This window comes from Catharus ustulatus, chromosome 2, assembly GCF_009819885.2.
Source record: "Catharus ustulatus isolate bCatUst1 chromosome 2, bCatUst1.pri.v2, whole genome shotgun sequence".
NCBI lineage: Eukaryota > Metazoa > Chordata > Aves > Passeriformes > Turdidae > Catharus > Catharus ustulatus.
This window is the reverse complement of record NC_046222.1, coordinates 54,998,356-55,017,069: the sequence shown is the minus strand read 5'-3', so window position 1 is coordinate 55,017,069 and position 18,714 is coordinate 54,998,356. Positions and strand designations below refer to the sequence as shown.

The 18,714-nt window shown below is 37.5% G+C and overlaps 1 protein-coding gene across 4 annotated transcripts in view; it reads left to right on the top strand.

Annotated features, from left to right (window-relative positions):
* DCLK1 (doublecortin like kinase 1) overlaps nt 1-18,714 on the top strand; it is a 237,606-nt gene that overhangs the window by 168,365 nt on the left and 50,527 nt on the right. For 3 of the 4 annotated variants that reach the window (XM_033051779.1, XM_033051780.1, XM_033051781.2), the window contains 2 exons: nt 888-982; nt 18,013-18,097. In XM_033051779.1, the coding sequence (XP_032907670.1) occupies nt 888-982; nt 18,013-18,097 (180 nt within the window). Of the gene's footprint in view, nt 1-887; nt 983-6,677; nt 11,406-18,012; nt 18,098-18,714 lie in introns of those variants that run through there. The other variant, XM_033051784.1, reaches the window with a different exon arrangement.

Sequence of the window (18,714 nt, the reverse complement as noted above, 5' to 3'; positions counted from 1 at the left end):
ATGCAAATAGTTTCCTAAAATTCAGAATCTGGGAATCTGATTGTCTGTTCTTTTTATCAAAGCACTTACAAATGTAGACTCTGATAGAACTGTTGGTTGTTTAAGAATATTTACATGTATATGTGATACATGCTTCATACTGTTTCTGTCAGTGCTTCATTGTGAACATTATTGATATCCTCCCGTGTGATTACTTTGTAGTAGAATTCTGTCCTCTGCTGGCATTGTTTTGGTAATTTATTGGATAATGTCATGTGCATGTGAAGATGATTCTATAAAGATAGGCATGGGCATATGGGAAGAAACTTGCTTATTTGAGAAAGTGATGCTTTCCTATAAGTCAGACTGGAGGAGTTGTATCCAATTAATTTGCCTCCAGAAAGCCCTTCTGGGTTAAGTCTGAGGTGATGTTTGGGTCAGATAGTATTGCAAAAATCTCTTCAAATTGTTGAGTGAGGAAAAGCAGGCAGCTGATTTGTTCTTGCAAGCAATACTGTTTTTTGTTTTTAGTGGACAGCACTTCAAACCATAGTTATATGGAATGAAAAGGTTTATATATGTGTCCTTTAAGGATAACAAAGCACCTTGTACCCCATTACTTTCAAGTACAGGAACAATGAAACTTAAGAAAACACAATCATATTCTCTGCCATTAACTAAATTCTTTCCAAGTTTTTTCATTATTTGCTTTCACTCTGTATAAAAAAGTCTTCATGAGCCAAAAATATAAGGAAATAATTATTTTTTAATTACCTTATTTAATGTTTAAAACATAAAGCAAAAGAAAATTAATCTGTTCAACAAAGACTGAAAAAGGAGATTAATTTAAATATTTTTTCCTTTAATCATGCCTCGTATTTATTTTTTTCAATTTCTTGTCCTTTTAGTGAATGGAACCCCTGGTAGCCAACTTTCTACTCCCCGCTCTGGGAAATCTCCAAGCCCATCTCCCACCAGCCCAGGAAGCCTACGGAAACAGAGGGTAAGGAAATAAGGAAACTAGTTTCTGAGTATGGCTGGGAGGAATCCAGCATAGCCATTGTCCAATAGCCTTCTCCCTTCTGATCCCTTGTGTGTGTGTAGACCCATAGGATAGAAGAGCCTGGCTACAATCCTTGTGTTTGTAAAACACCCCGAAGTGGAATCCAACTGTTCTGTGTCTGTCAAAATGCTAAGTATACTGAGAACTAGTTTATCCTTGGGGGAAAAAACAGGGGTTTCTCTCCTTTTTTGAAAAATTTTCTGTTTGTTTGTTTGTTTATTTCACCTTCTTTTTCCAAATGCTTCACAACTGAAAGAAAATGTCAAAGAAATCTCTTTTGTTCCTACCTTGCTGTGGGCATTATGTCGCTCGCACAACCTACAGACTGCTTTGATTTCGAAGCAAGGTGAAAGAATGCGTTGTGGAATTTAACTGTTTTATCACAGCCTTGTGCAGTGAAGATACTATCAGCACCAAGGCAATGTGAGACCTGCCAGTCACTTTCCTGGAGGAGAGTTGATAGTAGCTATAGGTTCCCCCTAGTTATCCTGTATGGAGGAATCTACAATATTCCTAAGCATCCAGAACTAAGCTAATGCCTATGTTACTGCTGTAGCCCTCTGATAAAATACTACTCATTCAACCCAAAAGCTCCACATGCTGATTTAATTAATTTTATCTGTTTAAAAGAAATAAGATAGATGTTTGTGTATTTTCTGCTATTTTCTAAACTGTGGTCAGTTGGCAATGAAAGCATCCCTGAGGCAGTACTGTGTATCTTAGACTTGTTTATAAACAGAGTTTGAACACATGCTTTTTCTGCCTTTTCAGTTTTTAAAAAAACACATAATTTGTCTCTCAAAATAGGGGGATTATGTACAAAGTTGGCAGTGCTTGACTTTAGGAGCTGGTGCAGACCTGATTCCCCAGATACCCAGATCAGGAATAGGTGTAGCATGACATGACTCCCTTCCAGCCTGCAGACCCTTCTTCATATCTGAGATATGCCAGGGAGCTGAGGAACTGTGCATGTCCAAGTCTTACCTCCACCTGGGATACAGCTATGGGTTTCTGCCATGACTTGTTTACAGACATGGGAGCTGACTGTGATCTTGCAGTGTAGGGACAGCCAGTGAGCAGCAGCTTGGAGTCTCAGAGTAGTGTCATGGTTTTCATCATCCAATACACGGAGTAAAGGTGTAAGTTCCAGTGGGTAAGCTGGTGCTAAAATCTTCTTAAATGCAATGTCTTCCCCACCTGTTTGTTCTTGCTCTCAAGGCTTCTTACTGAATCATTAATAAGTCACTGGAGAGGGAACAAAGAGTCTTCCAAATGAATTATACATTGATGATGTGAGGGCGTCTGTTTAGATGGATGATACCAGTTTACAATGGATTTGCATTTGCTGTAAGGCTGTCTCTTCACTGGTAACTTTCCTAAACTTTCTTTCTCACCACTGATGCTTCGCTCTCCACAGTGAAGAAATGTTTTTCTGCTAACGTTTGTGGATGGGTGAGTGGGAACCGTGTGATCAGCACCATTAGACTCAAGGGGTTTCTAGGCACAAGATTTCTGACTTTCAAATGTGAAGAGGAGAGCAGATGGGCTTCTTTTTATGTGTATGGGCTTCTTTTAAGTGTAATAGGATCACTGAGTGGCAGTATTATGGATGGAAAGTGCTATGTAGCAGTAACAAAATCAGACTGCTAACTGTAGAGAAAACAAATATTGAAGTGTATAGGAGAGATAAGACATTGTTGGAAAGTTGAATTCTCTTCTCCAATATTTGTATTCTGACCTTGGCAGGAGACCTTTCATGCTTGTCTGGCTTTATTTTAGACAGATTTATTTTTTTTACCTGATGAAACATGGAATATGTTCATGTAAAAATAGATTGCAATCATGTAAAATGCATTGCAATAACATTATTTAGGTTACAAAATCAACTCAGAAGTTCAGGGATGGAAACTTAACACTCAGTATGAGAATTTATTTCATCTACTTTCATATTGAGCTTGTGAAGTGAATGAGTTAGAGGCTCAGTGCAAAAGCATATGATTGTGTCATTAGAGGTTATAATGTGCCTTCCAATGAGTAAATAAGGCATTAAGCAGTGCTTGAAAATCATAATTTCCTTGTTAGCAGTATAAATGGTGTTCTGTTTAGTTTTAGTAGTTTTTTGTGTCTTTTTACTGTAATTTTACTTAGAAAGGTTATTTTATGTACCATATTATTATGAACCAAATTTAAACCTGAAATGTTTTGTTTTGTCTTCAATGGCTTCAGCTACAGAGCTGACAAGCCAGATGCAGGATGAGGTTTATTCCCTAGGAGGTTGCTGAAGTGCTGGTATCATGTGATAAACATACAAGGGAGAAGAGATGGATTTAAGTTCCCTTCTTGTCCCCAGTGTTGAGAGGTGAGGTGTTCCTGCCCTGAAAGAAAAGTGTTGGCTGCTGTAGCCATGATCTGGAGTTGAAGGTGATGGCTGGTCTTCTGACTGCTCTGTCTTTCTCTCTTTACGTGCACTTTGAGGGAGCTACTGCTTTAGAACTGAAATAAGATGCTGGGTCCTGGGAACACCAGCTCATCTCTTCAATTTGTGGTGGTTTGTGCCTCCCTCTGTGCAGTTAGAGTTACAGGAGTTCCTGTTTTCTCATGCCATCAGGTACAGCGAATGCCAGTTGTAGCTACTGGGTCTGGAAGGCAATAGGAGCACTTCCCCTAGCCTAGCCTGGTTCACTTGAATTAACTAATCAACTCTTCAGCATCCCCGTCCTGTGCTATGAAGGAGTTGTAGGCTTGGGACATCACAATGCCAAGGGGTCTAGGCAGGCTACCAGTGTTTTTCCTGGGAAGTGCAGCTGAGAGGAGGTCACACTTTTGAATCCAGAGGCACCAAAGCAAGGTACTTCCACAAGGAGAGGGATTTCTTCCTGGGAGTATAAAGACCTGCAGAGTGCATTAGGCAGCTTAAAATAGGGATTAATCACCTTACTGACATTTCATCACTCATCTTTTTTAAAAATAAATTCTGGCCTTTGAAGGATGGCTTTCCATTGATATAAATAAGGCCAAAAATGCTGCTGTGGTACATACTCAGGAAAACAGTAGTCTTATAACCCTATAGATGAAATTTTGTACCCTCAAAAGCCAGAATATAAAAGATAAGATTTATCCTTTCTCATTTGCATATGTATGTGGCTGAGTTGTTTCCAGAAATTCAGAAGTCAGTGAAAGTTATATTTTTATAATCTTGTGCGAAACTCAGTCTATATTTGAAGAAAGCAAGATTTGAAAGATTAATTTCATGGGTGTAATTCACGAAGTTGAAAGTGAACTAGGAACAATTTATCAGCTATCTTATCTAACTGTCAACCAATTTTCAACTTCTGAATATTTTAACTAGCAGGCTGTGTGTGCTATAGTCACCCTTTCTTGCAGTTTAATTATTTCTTTATTCTTAAATAGGAAAATAAGATTCTAGTTTTAGATTGTTATGAACATCATTAAGTTTTGGTGCTCTTTTCCCAGAGGATTAACACATTTAAAATTGAGGTTTGAAATAGAAGATTGAAGTAGAGTTACTGTGTTGCCCACAAATGTAGCTCCTAGTGCAACAGAGTGCAGTTAACTGTGCAGACTCAGAAAAGGTGCTATGACATTTGGGAAAAAAATTAAATATTTTTTTCTATCTTCCTAGAGGTTACAACCTACAGAATAATGAAAAATTAGATTTAAGGTACCTCTTGACTGATTAAACAGGCTGAATTCTAAGATGTTTTTGAGTTGTATGTAGCCAAGAAGTCTGATTCATTCAGCAATTTTTGTCTTATAAATCTATGCAAAATAATCAATAGATTCTCCTCTAAATTTCAAGAAACCAGCTCTCTGGCTAATTATAGGCAAGGAAAATTCTTTCAGAAAGGAGAACTTTTTTAAGACTTTCAAGTATTTAAAAGCAGATGAAAAAGTGGAGAAAATGACAATGAAAACTGGTGAATAATTTTTTTTTAAGCAATCACAGACTTATGAATATAAACACAAAAATATTCCCTAAATATTAAAATTCAGAAACATCTTATTTTTCAGTTCCAAATGCATATATCTTTTTCATATTCAGAAGCAAGAGCAGTCACCTGAGAGATAATATTCAAAATTTTGGGGTGTTACCCTCTCTAGCAAATCAAAAGATTCCTTTTTCCTGTGGTATGTATTAGAAATTCCTAAACTGTGTATTCTCAAAAGAAATTTTAATAATTAACTAACTAATTAGTATTCAGAATAAGATGTTCTTGACTGTTTAAAATTGTTCTTTTGTCTAGATTGTTTGCAACGTAATAGAAATGTATTTAAGATCTGATTTTTCACTCTGTCTGATGTCTTCTAATGTATGTATACACACCCTTTGGCACAATACATACAGAAGAAGCATTCTAGGAAATCAACCCTCCTTTAACATACTTAAATCCCTTTTACATCATGCCTACAAGTAAAATATAAACCTGCACTGTTTATTGAGGTCACAATTTGAAATTTGTGAGGCATTCATGTTAGCTGATCCTTTTTTGTAATATAGCTTTGATTCGTTCATTTCTTGTCTTGGTTATCTTACTGGGATTATAAAAAGCAAAAGAAATCCTTTCAAGGTGAACCCCAAAACTGGCCCCATCAGATTTCCATTCTCATGTTTTCTTGTACTTTGTCTTACAGGGATTTTTTTGTTGCAATTTGTTCAATATATTCTATATGGAAAGGATCCCCCAAAACACCTTAAGGATATCAGGGAACGGCTATGAAATATGCTGGCCACCTGCCCAATCAGAACTCCTCTGAACCATCAGTTTTGCTTAATTCACCTTAAAAAGACAGTGCCTTGTCCTCTACCACTTCTCTGTTTTGAACTTTCATTCCATACGATTGTGTGTCTCGACGAGGGTTGCTGAGCTGTGTAGGTGGGACAGGGCAATGTGTCATCCCATAACACCTCTGGCACTCGAGGATTGTCTGATCCATCAGAGGATCAGAGTGTGTTGAAAGAATGAAGTGTACAGATCCACTCAGACTCTCCCTCTGCTGTCATGAGCAGGTTGCTTGGCTACCGACAGAAAGAGACGGTGATGGGGGGACAAGTGTAAAACACGCTGTCTTTTTATACACACACACGGGCACAGAGGAGCTGTGGGAGAGGAATGCCATTGTCAGGCAATAGCAGTATTCAGTGTCAGCCGTCCAGGGTCAAATGTAGCTGGATCCATGCTGTATCACCAGTGGGTGACAAGTTTTTATTACATTATATAAGGTAAGCACTCACTCTGCCACTGTGAAGCAGCCAAAAGGAAAATACATTCCCTTTGAGATTAAATTAATGTTTCCAGATTTCCAAACCATTAGGAGACTCTCCAGAGCAGACAAATATTGTTTGAATAGTGTTTAATAGGAAAGACTCAAAGAAAAAAATAATTGCCGCTGAGAATATGTTGTACATTGAAACTTTAGCTTTATTTACTAACCATCTATTTTTTTGATTAAAAAATAAGAATATGACATTAAGACAACAATATGAGTATATAGAACATGTATATTTTGTGTTAAACAATGTCTTCTGGTCCACAGTAGCAAAAAGAATATAAGACAGTTTTAGTGCAACAAATCAAACAGAATAAACAAATCTATACTGCACTTCATCTTACAGGACCTGTATCGCCCACTCTCTTCGGATGATATGGATTCAGTAGGAGACTCAGTGTAAAAGAGAAAATGGAACAATGTTTATGGTTTGTGATTTGATGAAGGTTTAACATTTTTAAAGAAAATAGCTGCTAATTTACAGTAATAGTGAATCGCACAAAAGAGTTTTGCATATTTAATATTAACAACATGGGGCCAAATTAATTCTAGTGTGTGGGGGTATTTTTTGGCTTTATCACTGCATTTTAATGCAAGAATTTGTAATGAATGAGCCATTGAATATGTCCATCAAATCCAGAACAGCATTGTGCATACTTAAAGGCACAAAGATTGGATAAGGTGAATATAACGCACAAATCCATAGTGGGCACATTTATGAATAGCACTATTTTTATCATCTAAGGCACTGATTATATGTTCTGTTTTTACCATATGTATCTTTATTCATTTAGATATGAACAGTTAATGAGTACTTTGCTTTTACCAACGAATAAGTAAAATGCAGAGAAGAAAAAACCTGCCATATTAAACTGCTTGCAGCACGCTGTCAGATCCCAACACGCACATTTGAAACACTCTAAGTTCAGTCTTTTTTATTCAAATGAAAAGAAAGTGAAGAAATCCTGTGTGGTCACAGGGCAAAAGCAATTCTTTCAAAGCAATGTTCAAATTCTCTTCACTGCATTGCCATCTGAGACTGCAAACAGCAGGGTGTTCACAGGCATTATGAATGTTTTACCTGGCAAGAGCTGTTAATGCTGATCATCCATGTGTTGCAAGTAAATAGGGACAGATTTCTGACCGAGGAAATACAAGGGCCTGCTAGCTAGCAGCGTCATCTGACATACATATGATGACATCTTTTGGAAAAATATATTTTTCCTGAGAAAGTAGTTGATTATTTTCACTTTTGTTAAGAACGGGAACATAATTTTTTATTTCCTATAAGAAAACATTTTGTGCATTTTAAAAAGAAAGCCTACAGAAATGGTGATACTGTAAATCATCCTCCTATTGACCTAATTTTTCTGTTTTTGCAGTATCTAGAGGTGCTCTTTTTGTACAGCATGAATATGCAAAACTCCTTTAGTGTAAAAGTAGGTCGTGCATTATAACCAGTTGCTTAACGAATATCTACTAATTTTCATTTGTTTTCTGCTGCTTTATTGTGAGAATCTTAGTCTACTTGATTTACATAATAACAACATTTCCCATCATATGTTATATTTAAGTCCATAGACACTTTTGAAGTCGTATACCTTTCCCTTCATTTTCTCAAATGCTAATAATTTAAGAATTAGAAATCAGCATATTTCTGATTCTCAGCAAAAATCGTTAGAGGTTATATTTTCGAGCTATTTAGTGATGATTTAATATATTTTAAAACCAGGAAAATTTACTTAATTGAAGAAAAGGTATAGCTGCCACATGCCAGCTTCTCAATGTAGTGTAATAATTCCTGATTTGTCCATAATAAATCTCAGCAGATGGAAAATATTGGCATGTGATGTTATGGCTTTACTGTATGAACATAATTGTCTTTACAGAGGATATTTGCAAAAATAAATAAAAGGGCAGCAGAATACAAAACTTACCTTCTCTGTTTCCAATACCTGGTTCCAGTATCACCTGGAGAGAAAGTCATTGATCTGGCAGGTTTGCTGAAGCAGTCAGATTATTCCCTTTTGTAATGCATGTTTTGCCATTCCTGCTTCAGACTTCAATCTAAAACTTTTCCCAGCCATAAGAAAAGTCCATCCCTTACCCCATACCGTAATGCATAGGCTGCCCTGTTCTACTCAAAAAGTTCACAGCTGTGAAGTTACTTGCATTTTCAGCTGTTATGAGAGAATGTCTTCGCAAAATTTATTACTTGATCCTGAGAAATGCGTATTATATAAAGGTGTATGGGGATCAGTTTCCAAAAATTCAGGCAATTCGACCAGATTGAGCGAAATATTTACTCACATTTCGAAAATTGTTTTTTCTTGTAAAGAAAATAAATTCCAGGAATTGCATTTTTCCTCCCTTCTCCCATATAGGCTACTGCTGCTTTAGGCAGTTTATTAAGAATGTTCTGCACAGGGAGCACAGATTGCCAGCAAACCTGAATCCCACAGCTTTGCTTAGCTGTGGAAAAGAAAAATGGACCTTATATCAGTAATTGTTATCATAGTGAGTTTTCCATCAAGACTTTTAAAAAAAGAATATGCTAGTCCATAACATTTAATCATTTCAACATATGACTTGTATTAAGGGGCTATTCAGGGGCAAAATGTATCATTAATATTTCATTTTAGGAATGAAAGTCCCTTAGAGATTGAAAAGGTACACTGTTTATAGACTTTGAGATCCTTTTTTGTGTGGAATGTAATTCCCATTATACATGAGCAGAAATGAAATGTTTCTTTTGAGCAAGACCAGAAGGTTTCAGTTTGTGGGTGAAACTGAAATTGTGTTCCTTGATGCTCTAGTTCTACTTGCAACAGCACAGGTTTTAGTTTGTTCCTAGATTTCATCAACTGCATTAAATAATAGAATAGCTTAAGCAACTTTATAGTGTTTGAACCTCTGATAGTTCTCTGTATGCTGCATTATTTGTGCCTACTCCAAGGTGATTATGATGTAGCTAAAGAGTCTTGTATAGATTGTGAAAGCTTTTCTTCCCTTTGAGCTTTATGAATAATTGTGATTATTTCCCTAATGCTTTCTGCAACTTTGTTTTGTTTTGTTTTTTAAATCTTTTTTCTTCCTTTGTGCAACAAGCAGTTCACATGTGAAGCACAGAACGCGTATGTTTGTATTTACACGCACATGCACACATACATAGATTAATGGCTTTGGAACCCATCCGCTGTTATGTCACATTTGTGACTTCAAACAAATGAGTGGGGAAAATGTTTTAACAGGAGGATGCTCGTCTGGCGGGATTCACTACAGCTCTGTTAAAGTTGGTGGAGCTGCACCAACCATTTCTTGCTGAGCTGCTCCAAGGAATTCTGTACAGTTTAAAGAGATCACATCTACAAGCAAGGGCTAAGCTCAAACTGACTTAGTGGCAAACCCACCATTGGCTCCAAGGTGGGAAGGATAGAACCTTAGGCACAAGTGCATACACACAGACAAAATATTAATCCTAAATTGAAACTTGAATATTTGAAATGGTATTCTTTTGACATGCTCAGTCTTATGCCTCCTCTTGAATGGTACTGTTCTGCAGTACATTAAGTCATGCAAAATTAGCAACCCTTTTGTTGAAATCAGGAAAATTTTTAACATTCATTATGCAATGGGAAAATTGCTTTCCAATTTGTAAAATAGTTCAGAGACAGCACATTACATTTAGTTATTTTTCTCTTCAGTTCATTTTCACAGGGCATATTTGGCTGAAAGATGAAAATTCTGGGGTATTAATATTATGGCTATAAATGTATATTACAAGAAAGGACACATAATGTTCAACACCCTAGAAAAACAACTGATTGAGATTGTGTGGAGTATAAATTGAGATGAAATAATAATGTTTTCTTCTGCAGTTTCATAATTCACACTGCAGTGTGAAGTTTATATAGTGCGTATGTTACAAAAACTGCACACTGAATGTAAAATGAATTAACAGTAATATAGAAGAGAACCTCCAATCAATTCAAGTTTACTGTTTCTGTCTAAAATGTAGAGAAATGGACAGAAAATCTTTATGGTGCTAAATTACCTCATCACTTGATTAATGCATAGATTAATGTTGTCTGTGCTTTTTCTTGTATCCAATTCATGGTGTGCAACCAAGTGCAAGATCAGTTTTCACTTAATCTTCACTTTCAGTTCTATCTGCTAGTGACAAGAGCTTGTAACTATGAGTGATGAAAAGTAACGTTACAGAGAACAGAGAGCAATACCTTTATGTGCAGAGCAAAGCAAGCTTGCCATCCTCTTTGGAAATGGGTGTGCTTCCCCCAGGAAACCCTTCCATGCAGAAACCAGGGTCTGCTGAGCAGAGCAGTGCTTGCTGCCATGACAATTTTGGGCAGCTGAGTTGGCTCTGTGCATGCAGCCCGAGTCCCTGTGGCAGGCAGTGGGTGTGCAGGTGACACACCTGTGTCGTGTCCGCGCAGCGAGCGCAGGGCTGAGCGCATTTGGTGTCCGTGCTTGTGCTCCAGTTAACCCTCAGCAGTGAAGTGTGAAGAAGGCTGTACTATATTCAGCGTGTACTTGTTGTCTGATGTTATATGGGGTAATTAGGTTGTGGTTCGCCCTGCAATACAGTGTTTTGGAATTTGGGCTCTAGTGAAAGAGGAGCTAACAATGTTTGTGCTAAGGCCTCTTCATTTTCTTAGTTGCACTATGATATTGTAAATATTGGCACATTTACAACATAAGTTTAAGATTTTACGAAGTTATGCGTACACTTATTTTTTTTAATGAAAAGTGCTTGGATATTTGCTTTTTAAAGTATACCATTTTTGTATTAATGTGATGCAGGAAACCAAAAAGAAAGCTGTTGATTTATCAACAAAACATGTAAAACTTGCAAAATAAACACCGATGAATGTTTTATTTCTTATAATCAGCTGACAAAAATCACCTTCATTTTTGTGCCATTGTTTCATCATACTGTATTGTACTTGTGTTTCATATTTGACCATGTCATCCTGGTTGCAATTTGTTATTTTGCTAGATTTAACATTAATGTAGATTATTGTAAGTGATGTAATAAATATATATTAAAAATACACACTGTTCAGAGAATTTATTTTAGAAACATTATAAACAGGCTTTAACTTTAATTCTTGCAGTTGGTTCTGCTTGCTCATTTTGGATCAACATTGTCCATTTAACCCTAATGTAAGCATATGGGATTCATGCATCCTAATGGGTTCCTTTAAACAGTAGATGCATTTAGTGTCTTTTTTTAGTAATAAACTCAGCGCTTGAGTGTGTAGATACAGAAAATGCTTCAAGGAGGAATTTGATTTGTAGTGGGTGTTGTGAAGACTGTAAATATAACTGCCTTGAATTGCTTATGGGTAACTTTGTGTGCACATGATGGGATAGATTTGAAGTATGAAGTGGGGAATTAGTAGAATATCCAAAGCGAGGTGCCAGCTCCCTACCAACAGCTGAACCCCAGCAGCACCTCTCCTAAGACAAGTATTAGAAAAATATGCTTGTGAAAAGCTGAAACATGCCTGGTGTGTTTTAAAATAAGTACCTAATTTCCTGATACATCTTTCCACTCTTTAAAAATGCATATCCACATATCCATAGCCTAGTTTTATTTCTTGTTTGGCAGGGGTGGGGGAAGAGAGATGTTACAAATTCTGACATGTCATCTGCCAGCCCGATGCTTCAGCTGATGTTCATACTTTGCTAGAGGGAACTGTGGGCCTGATAAAAGTTCTGGTTTTGAAATACTCTTGGTTGCTGGTAAATAGGTTTGCCTAAAAAAAGGTGTACACACATGGAAAGGAAACAATATGACAGAAATGGGGAGAGGTATAAACAAAATAACTGAAATTTCTGTCTCGACCAAGAAACAGTTAAAAATACCAGGAGAGCTTTTAAAATACGACTAAATAAATATAAAGTGGTTATTTTGCTGTGTGTGCCCTTAATTAGGTGAAGAAATAAGAGCCCCTGTTTGGTTGGTAACTTTTCAATTTTTATTCTGTAGTTGAGTAGAAAATTTTACTTGTGTATAACTTTAGAAGAGGCAAAAGGAAACCATCACATTGCATACCGCACATTTAACTTCTTGTGTTAACCACAATGAGGATACAGATATGACAGTAATAACTTCCTATACCATGAATCTGATACTTCACTTTTTATATCATCAGTCTTTTCTGAATGATGCCAAAGGCTGAGTGAGTCTAGAGTGAATTATGGCTCAACTTTGGAAGCAGCTGTTAGGAACTAGTGGAGGTTAGATTTAAATTTATTGTTAAATACTGTGTAGGAAACTATATTGTTCTTTCTGAATTGTCACGTTACACAAATCAAATGAGTGTGTAAGCATCCAATGCTGCAGCTTAGTGAGGGTATCTTAACAAAACAAAGTGCTTCAAGCTTGCAAATTTAACTTCAGACTGTCAGCTCCATTTCCTTGCAAACTCTCCTATTTGTCCCTCTATCCCTCAAAGAAGAAAACCAAGACAAGACCCTGATAATATGCCAGATACTTGCTTGTGTAATTTGAATTTATCTCTTCTCCAAGCTGTGTTAATCCTGAATTGCATAAATGAACAACAAAAAAATCACTTCCCTATGTAGGGCCTCTCTTAAGTCAAGTGTCTAACAAAACAGGGCAGGATGTAGAATTTGAGTAAGTTAGTAAGCAGGTTTGCATACATTTTTTACTGCTCCTTTCCAGATGAAACAGTTTATCAATAAATATGAATCTGCTGTGCTGGTTTAGTGCAGTATCCAAACTGGAACAGAAAACAATTGCATCATTTCTCTTTCTATACATTGAACTCCATTAGTTTCCATTCTTTCAGCATGAAGGTTGTGGATTTAATGTTTCTGCATGAAGCAATTTTTTTGACAACTCTGTACTGTTTACATGAAAGCTTTTTTCACTGTCTCAGCTGGCTGGGCAGAAAAATGTAAGGTTAAACAAAAGAAAATCAAAAACATTTTCACTGGATATAGCTGGGAGAGGGAATTTCAGTGACCTTTGCTTCTCTCTATGCTGAATAATAAAAAAAAAATCAGTTTATCTTCTTAAAAGTTACATCAAAATGTTTTACTTTATTGTTTTAAATCAGCTGTCCTCTGCATTTTTTCTTTGGTGATGTACCATTTTGCTGGCACTTTTTTCTTGCTTAACACTGTTACATATTACAGGAATTTTTTTATCTCCTTCAAAGTCTTTCAAAGCTAGTACCTGCACAGGATGGTTGTCTTTATTTTCCCATTAATATCATGATCATCTTTAGGCAAAGGAACTGAGCCTGTCAGGAAGTCATGACAGCTACCTTGCAAAGATTGTTTTATAACCAGATTGAACAGTAGTATGGACTCCAAAAGAGGTGAGCATGGGGGCTTAAATGATTAGTTTTGGTTTTAATGCTATTTTTTCTCACTGAGGAACTTCACCTTACACATATAACTGACATACTTATCTTTTTGCATTTTTTTTTAATTCTGTAGAGTTCTTTGAAATAGGGACATCTTAGGAGGTACAATTTAAAGACATTAATAATTCCCTTCTCCTGAGCCTCCTTCCTGAACTTACACTTTGTTTACTAATTTTAATCCTCACTTCACTAAGCCAGTTTCTAAAAGAGGAGAGCTCTGCATGAGATCCAAACTTAGCGTTACACCTGTGTGCTTTTCTGTTACTCACATTTCATCCAGATGCTTCCTTCATCCTGGAAAAGTACAAAGGAATCTATTGTTGAGAGACATTGTAGACTCCACATGCACTTAGAAAGGTTTCAAGCGGTTTAGAAAACAGAATGCAGTGTTTGGGGCTTAAGATTCAGGAATCTGAATTGTACTAACAAACTTCCCAGTCATACTTGCTTAAGTCTCTTTCCATACCTGCTGGCACTAGCAGTCTACAAGAATAATTCCTGCTGTTTAGTAGGAGTGGGATTTTAAGATTAATCTAGGACAAAGGTGAGTATCAGGAGAAAGACATTACAGTAATTTTTATTTTGCTGCCTTTTTTTTTTCCCATGGATTTAGCATAGTTTCCTCTGAGATAGAAGCTATTTACCAAACAGTTGCTAAATAAATCTCCAGGTGAGAATGGCTGAAACTCTATAGCACTAATGTTTCCATTCACATCAGTGAGGTGTGTGGTGTGCTGGCCATCTGTTACATAAACCTGAATAGGATCTGAAATCCTTACACCAAAGACCTGATTTTTTTATGCCATTGCTTTTATGAAGGTGTGCCATAAAACTGGCCATGTGCTGGCAACCTGTGCAACTGGACCCCATTAAATCTGTGTAAAAGCGATGACATTCCAAACACCTCAGCATCTCTTAAAATTAAAACAGCTAATTGCACTAAAGTGTGTGTGTGTTGAAGAGATTATACTCTTGCTTAGGGTTTGTTTTCCCCCTCCCCATCTGCAAGATCCCTGATGGGATCCACATCTGTGAGAGCAACAGCGCACACGACAGACTGCCTCATGATTGGCAAGCCAACTGGAAGGAATGCTGAGACCCACAAGGATTGCTGGACCCGCAGGGCTCTCAGCTTGTGAGAACAGCCAGCTAATTAAAGTCTAAACAAATGAAATCTCTTTCTAGCTGAAGTACAGATAAATAAATAAATGCCTGTGTGTTGTTGGAGAGGACTGAATAAAGACAAAAATATTTGTGTCATGTTTATCCAGTAATGTCTCTATAATTGTGAAAGGGGGAGCTGCCAGCAGACTTGGTGAATGTGTGCAAATGTCCAGTTCCTGATTTATTTTCAATCTGTTGTTTTAATAGGAGGGCTTCAGGAAAGGTAATGAAGAATAAGTTTTCATATATATTTCAATAATTATTTAAAGTTTTAAAAGTCTCAGTTTGTATTTTTAGCACATCTTCCTAGCTACTGCTTCCTTGTCACTGGCAAGTTCTGCCTCTGCCTCCGTGCCAATGCTTCACAGGCTGATGTCACCAAAGGGGCTCTATGCTTTGTTTGCAACCCAGTGGTATGGTGGTATATGCTACTAATGCATTATTTCAGTTCTTCCGTTAACAAATACCATCTTAATCTTCCCATCTTTAATAGTGCCAATAAGAAAAGAAGTAGAGCCAGTTAAAATATCAGCATGAGGTCAATTTTTTCATTTAAACTTTCTATGGGCCACTTTTTTTTCCCACTCTATTAGACTAAATACAGGTTAAAATCATATTTAAGGAGTTTACCTAGGACATGTTTAGGAGTCAATTTAATTTGAGTCACGTATAGACCATTGAGATTAATCGTGTTAAAATTGATGCACTTGTTAAAATGCTTTGTTTGAATGGGCCTTTGAAGAGATCTAATTTTGTAAGAACAGAGCAATTGCATTTCTCAGTTAAGCCTTGTTTTAAGGTCCTTGAAAAATTAAGCCCCCAAAGAGAAATTTGAGTGTCTCTAGGCATGCATTCTGAGAAGATGTGGCCGCTGAGTTAGGTCTCTATTTTCATATCTCCCATTCTCACAGATGAGAGCAGTGATGGCAAGACTGTAAAGAAACTATCAGGCTGCAAAAGGAAGCTGCAGTGCTAATCTTTCTTGTGATAGTATTCTTTAAATGTAATGATTCATTCCTGATCATAGAAGTAACAAATATTAAACATATTTAAATTGCAAGTCCTTTCAGAAAATACTGTGGAGTGGGAAAATAAGTATGAAATTGGATGTCTGTTCTAGGAACACAAACAAACACAGCAGAATGAGTAGAGAGAACATGTTTTTCTGCTTATTTTACAAGCAGGCTGTAAAGGAAACAAGTCTCTCATTACATGTGTATAAATATAGGCTTTGAGACTGACTTCTCCAGGCATGAGAACTCCTAGCATTTCCCCGTTACCTTGATCTACATCTGCTCATTTGTTCAAAAATGAACCAGAGGTAAGTTTTTACTGGGATGTCATGCAGAGTTTAGCACAGGAATAGCGCAAATATAAACACGTCCTGACCATGAAACATGGGCAGCCATATCTTAGCAAACTGCATAAAATCACTCAGTGCTGACTTCTATTGTCAAGAGGAAACAAAAACAGTCCAAAAACTGATTAATGCATTCTTCAGTTCTGGTCAAAGCTCAGAAGAAGTACTGGCCTGGATGAAAAGAGGGAGCTGGGGTTGATTAAAGGAAGCAAGGGCAAAGAATCTCATGGTGGATGGGATGCGCAAGCTCTCAGAATTATTTAGTGAAAAATATGCCAAGTTCAGACTTTGCCTAAGTCATCTGACCTTAGTCTGTTGTGGAAGAAATTAAAAGTTACTATGTTCAAATGAACTCAGCATACTGGCCAGATTTTAAGTCTGCTGACTGCCTTTCCCCTGGCTCGGTACTCAGCAAATATTCAAACTGCTGCGCCTTTAATTACTCTTACTACAGTTGTCAGCTGTGTTCTGCAGTGTCAGACAAAAGAAGTAATTCCAAAGTAGTCATATTTACAGTTTAATTTGTAAAGTAGATTGACCCATGATTGTGGGCATCTAAAAACCTTGCAAACACTGATAAGGAAGTGATAATGTTTGTTTCATGAAGTACAGCCTGCAATCTATGTAATATATAAACTGAAGAAGATAATGAAATATTGCAGCACTTTCAGCATGTGAATGATGTGAACCCAATAAAGTTTCAGTTTTGCAAATCCTCTCAATATTTTAAGTTGTAATAGGAGGATGTGAGGAAATTCTCAGTTTGGCTTTACATTTGAAGGGCCACCATTACATTCTGGCTTCCTCTGAAGATAGAATTCTGAAGATGAGTTTATGTAATTTTCACACACCACAGGATAAAAATTTCAGATGAAATCCAGTCCATCTCAAATGTCTGTGTAGCTTCATCCATCTAGATGCATGATGAAGCAGTTTTCCTGAAGTCCATGCCTAAAGCCTGTAGGTAACTGATAGGCATTGACAGGTGCTTTGGAAGGCTTCCCAGGTGAGATCCTGCCTCCTATACTTCTGGCATCCAAGGTGGGTGGCTACGAGTTCCCTTTGGGGACCACAGAGACACCACCCCACCCCCCCCATTAGCTGTACAGACAAGCTCAGACAAGTGCAGGACAAGTACTTGAAACAGAGCACAAGAACAGAGTCACTGCCTCAAGTGAGCTACCTCCAGTCAAGTGCTCCTATGAAACAGCAACCATTATTCACCCTGACTTTTATTTTGTCCATACATAACCATAATGATTTCTCCCTTTTAGAACAAAACTGGGGAGGATTTCAACAGAGGGATGTTTGAAAAATTGAGGAATTCTGCCCACAACATAGCCAACTATAGACTTATGTTCCTCTACTACCTACTGGGTTAATAGAGTCTCTGAGAACATGGTCTCTGACCTGCAGAGGGCATATGGCTCCTCGGTTTTCCCTGCCAAAATGTGTGTGGAATAGGGAGAAACTGTTGGAGCATACTTCAAAGTATTCTTGCATGCACATTGCTGCACTTGAAGGATCTCTCCAGTAATGTGAGGTTACCAAAAGTGTATTTCAGGGGAAGAATTTGGACTCTTCCCAAGCATCCACGTATCCATCCACCAAAGTAAAATAGATACTTTACATAGGGAACACTGAAGCCTCTCCAGGACATGTGTCCGGCAGGAATGTACTCTGGCTACTTATGCTTCTTAAAAATCATCTGTTTTCATTTGTGTCTCCATTTCCAGAGCTCCCAACACAGTGGCTCCTCTACCTCATTAGCATCCACCAAAGTTTGCAGCTCTATGGATGAAAATGATGGCCCTGCAGAAGGTAACATTTGGAGGCTGACATTTCAAAGCAGTCAGTGTAGTGATAACAGCAGCTGTGTAGGAAATGAGTCATTCTTCCTGCCAGAGAAGGTGGGAGCATTGCAGGCTGGATAATTTTCCGTGAGGAACCTCCTCAGCCTTAGCAAGCCAGTTAGGTTCACTCTGGATCACAGTTATCTGGACATCCCTCTTCAGAGATAATTTTATTGCGGAATACTTGAGGTTTTATTTCTGCAAGCAACACAGTGCTGACTGGCTTATTTCAGTATTTTTTGTCACATCTGCCGTGGTACTAAAGAACACATTGCAGTCCTGGTCTTTACTCAGAAATGGACGGTCTTACTCCATGCTAAGGTTTTGAGGAAGCTGTCTAAGGGACAGGGTCTGCTCGAACACTGCCAGCTCACATGCACATCTATGTACGTGCTCCTGTTGGAGAGCAACTCTTGGTGCTGTCTGCAAATCCAGACAAACCCCAGCCTCCTTGTGTCCTAGCATTCACTTTTGATACCAAACTGGAACAAAGGACAGAGAAATACACTTAAATGCACTGTCTGAAAGAGTGTAAACACAATTCACATTTCTGAGAGGCTTTTAATTTTATTTTTTTTTACATTA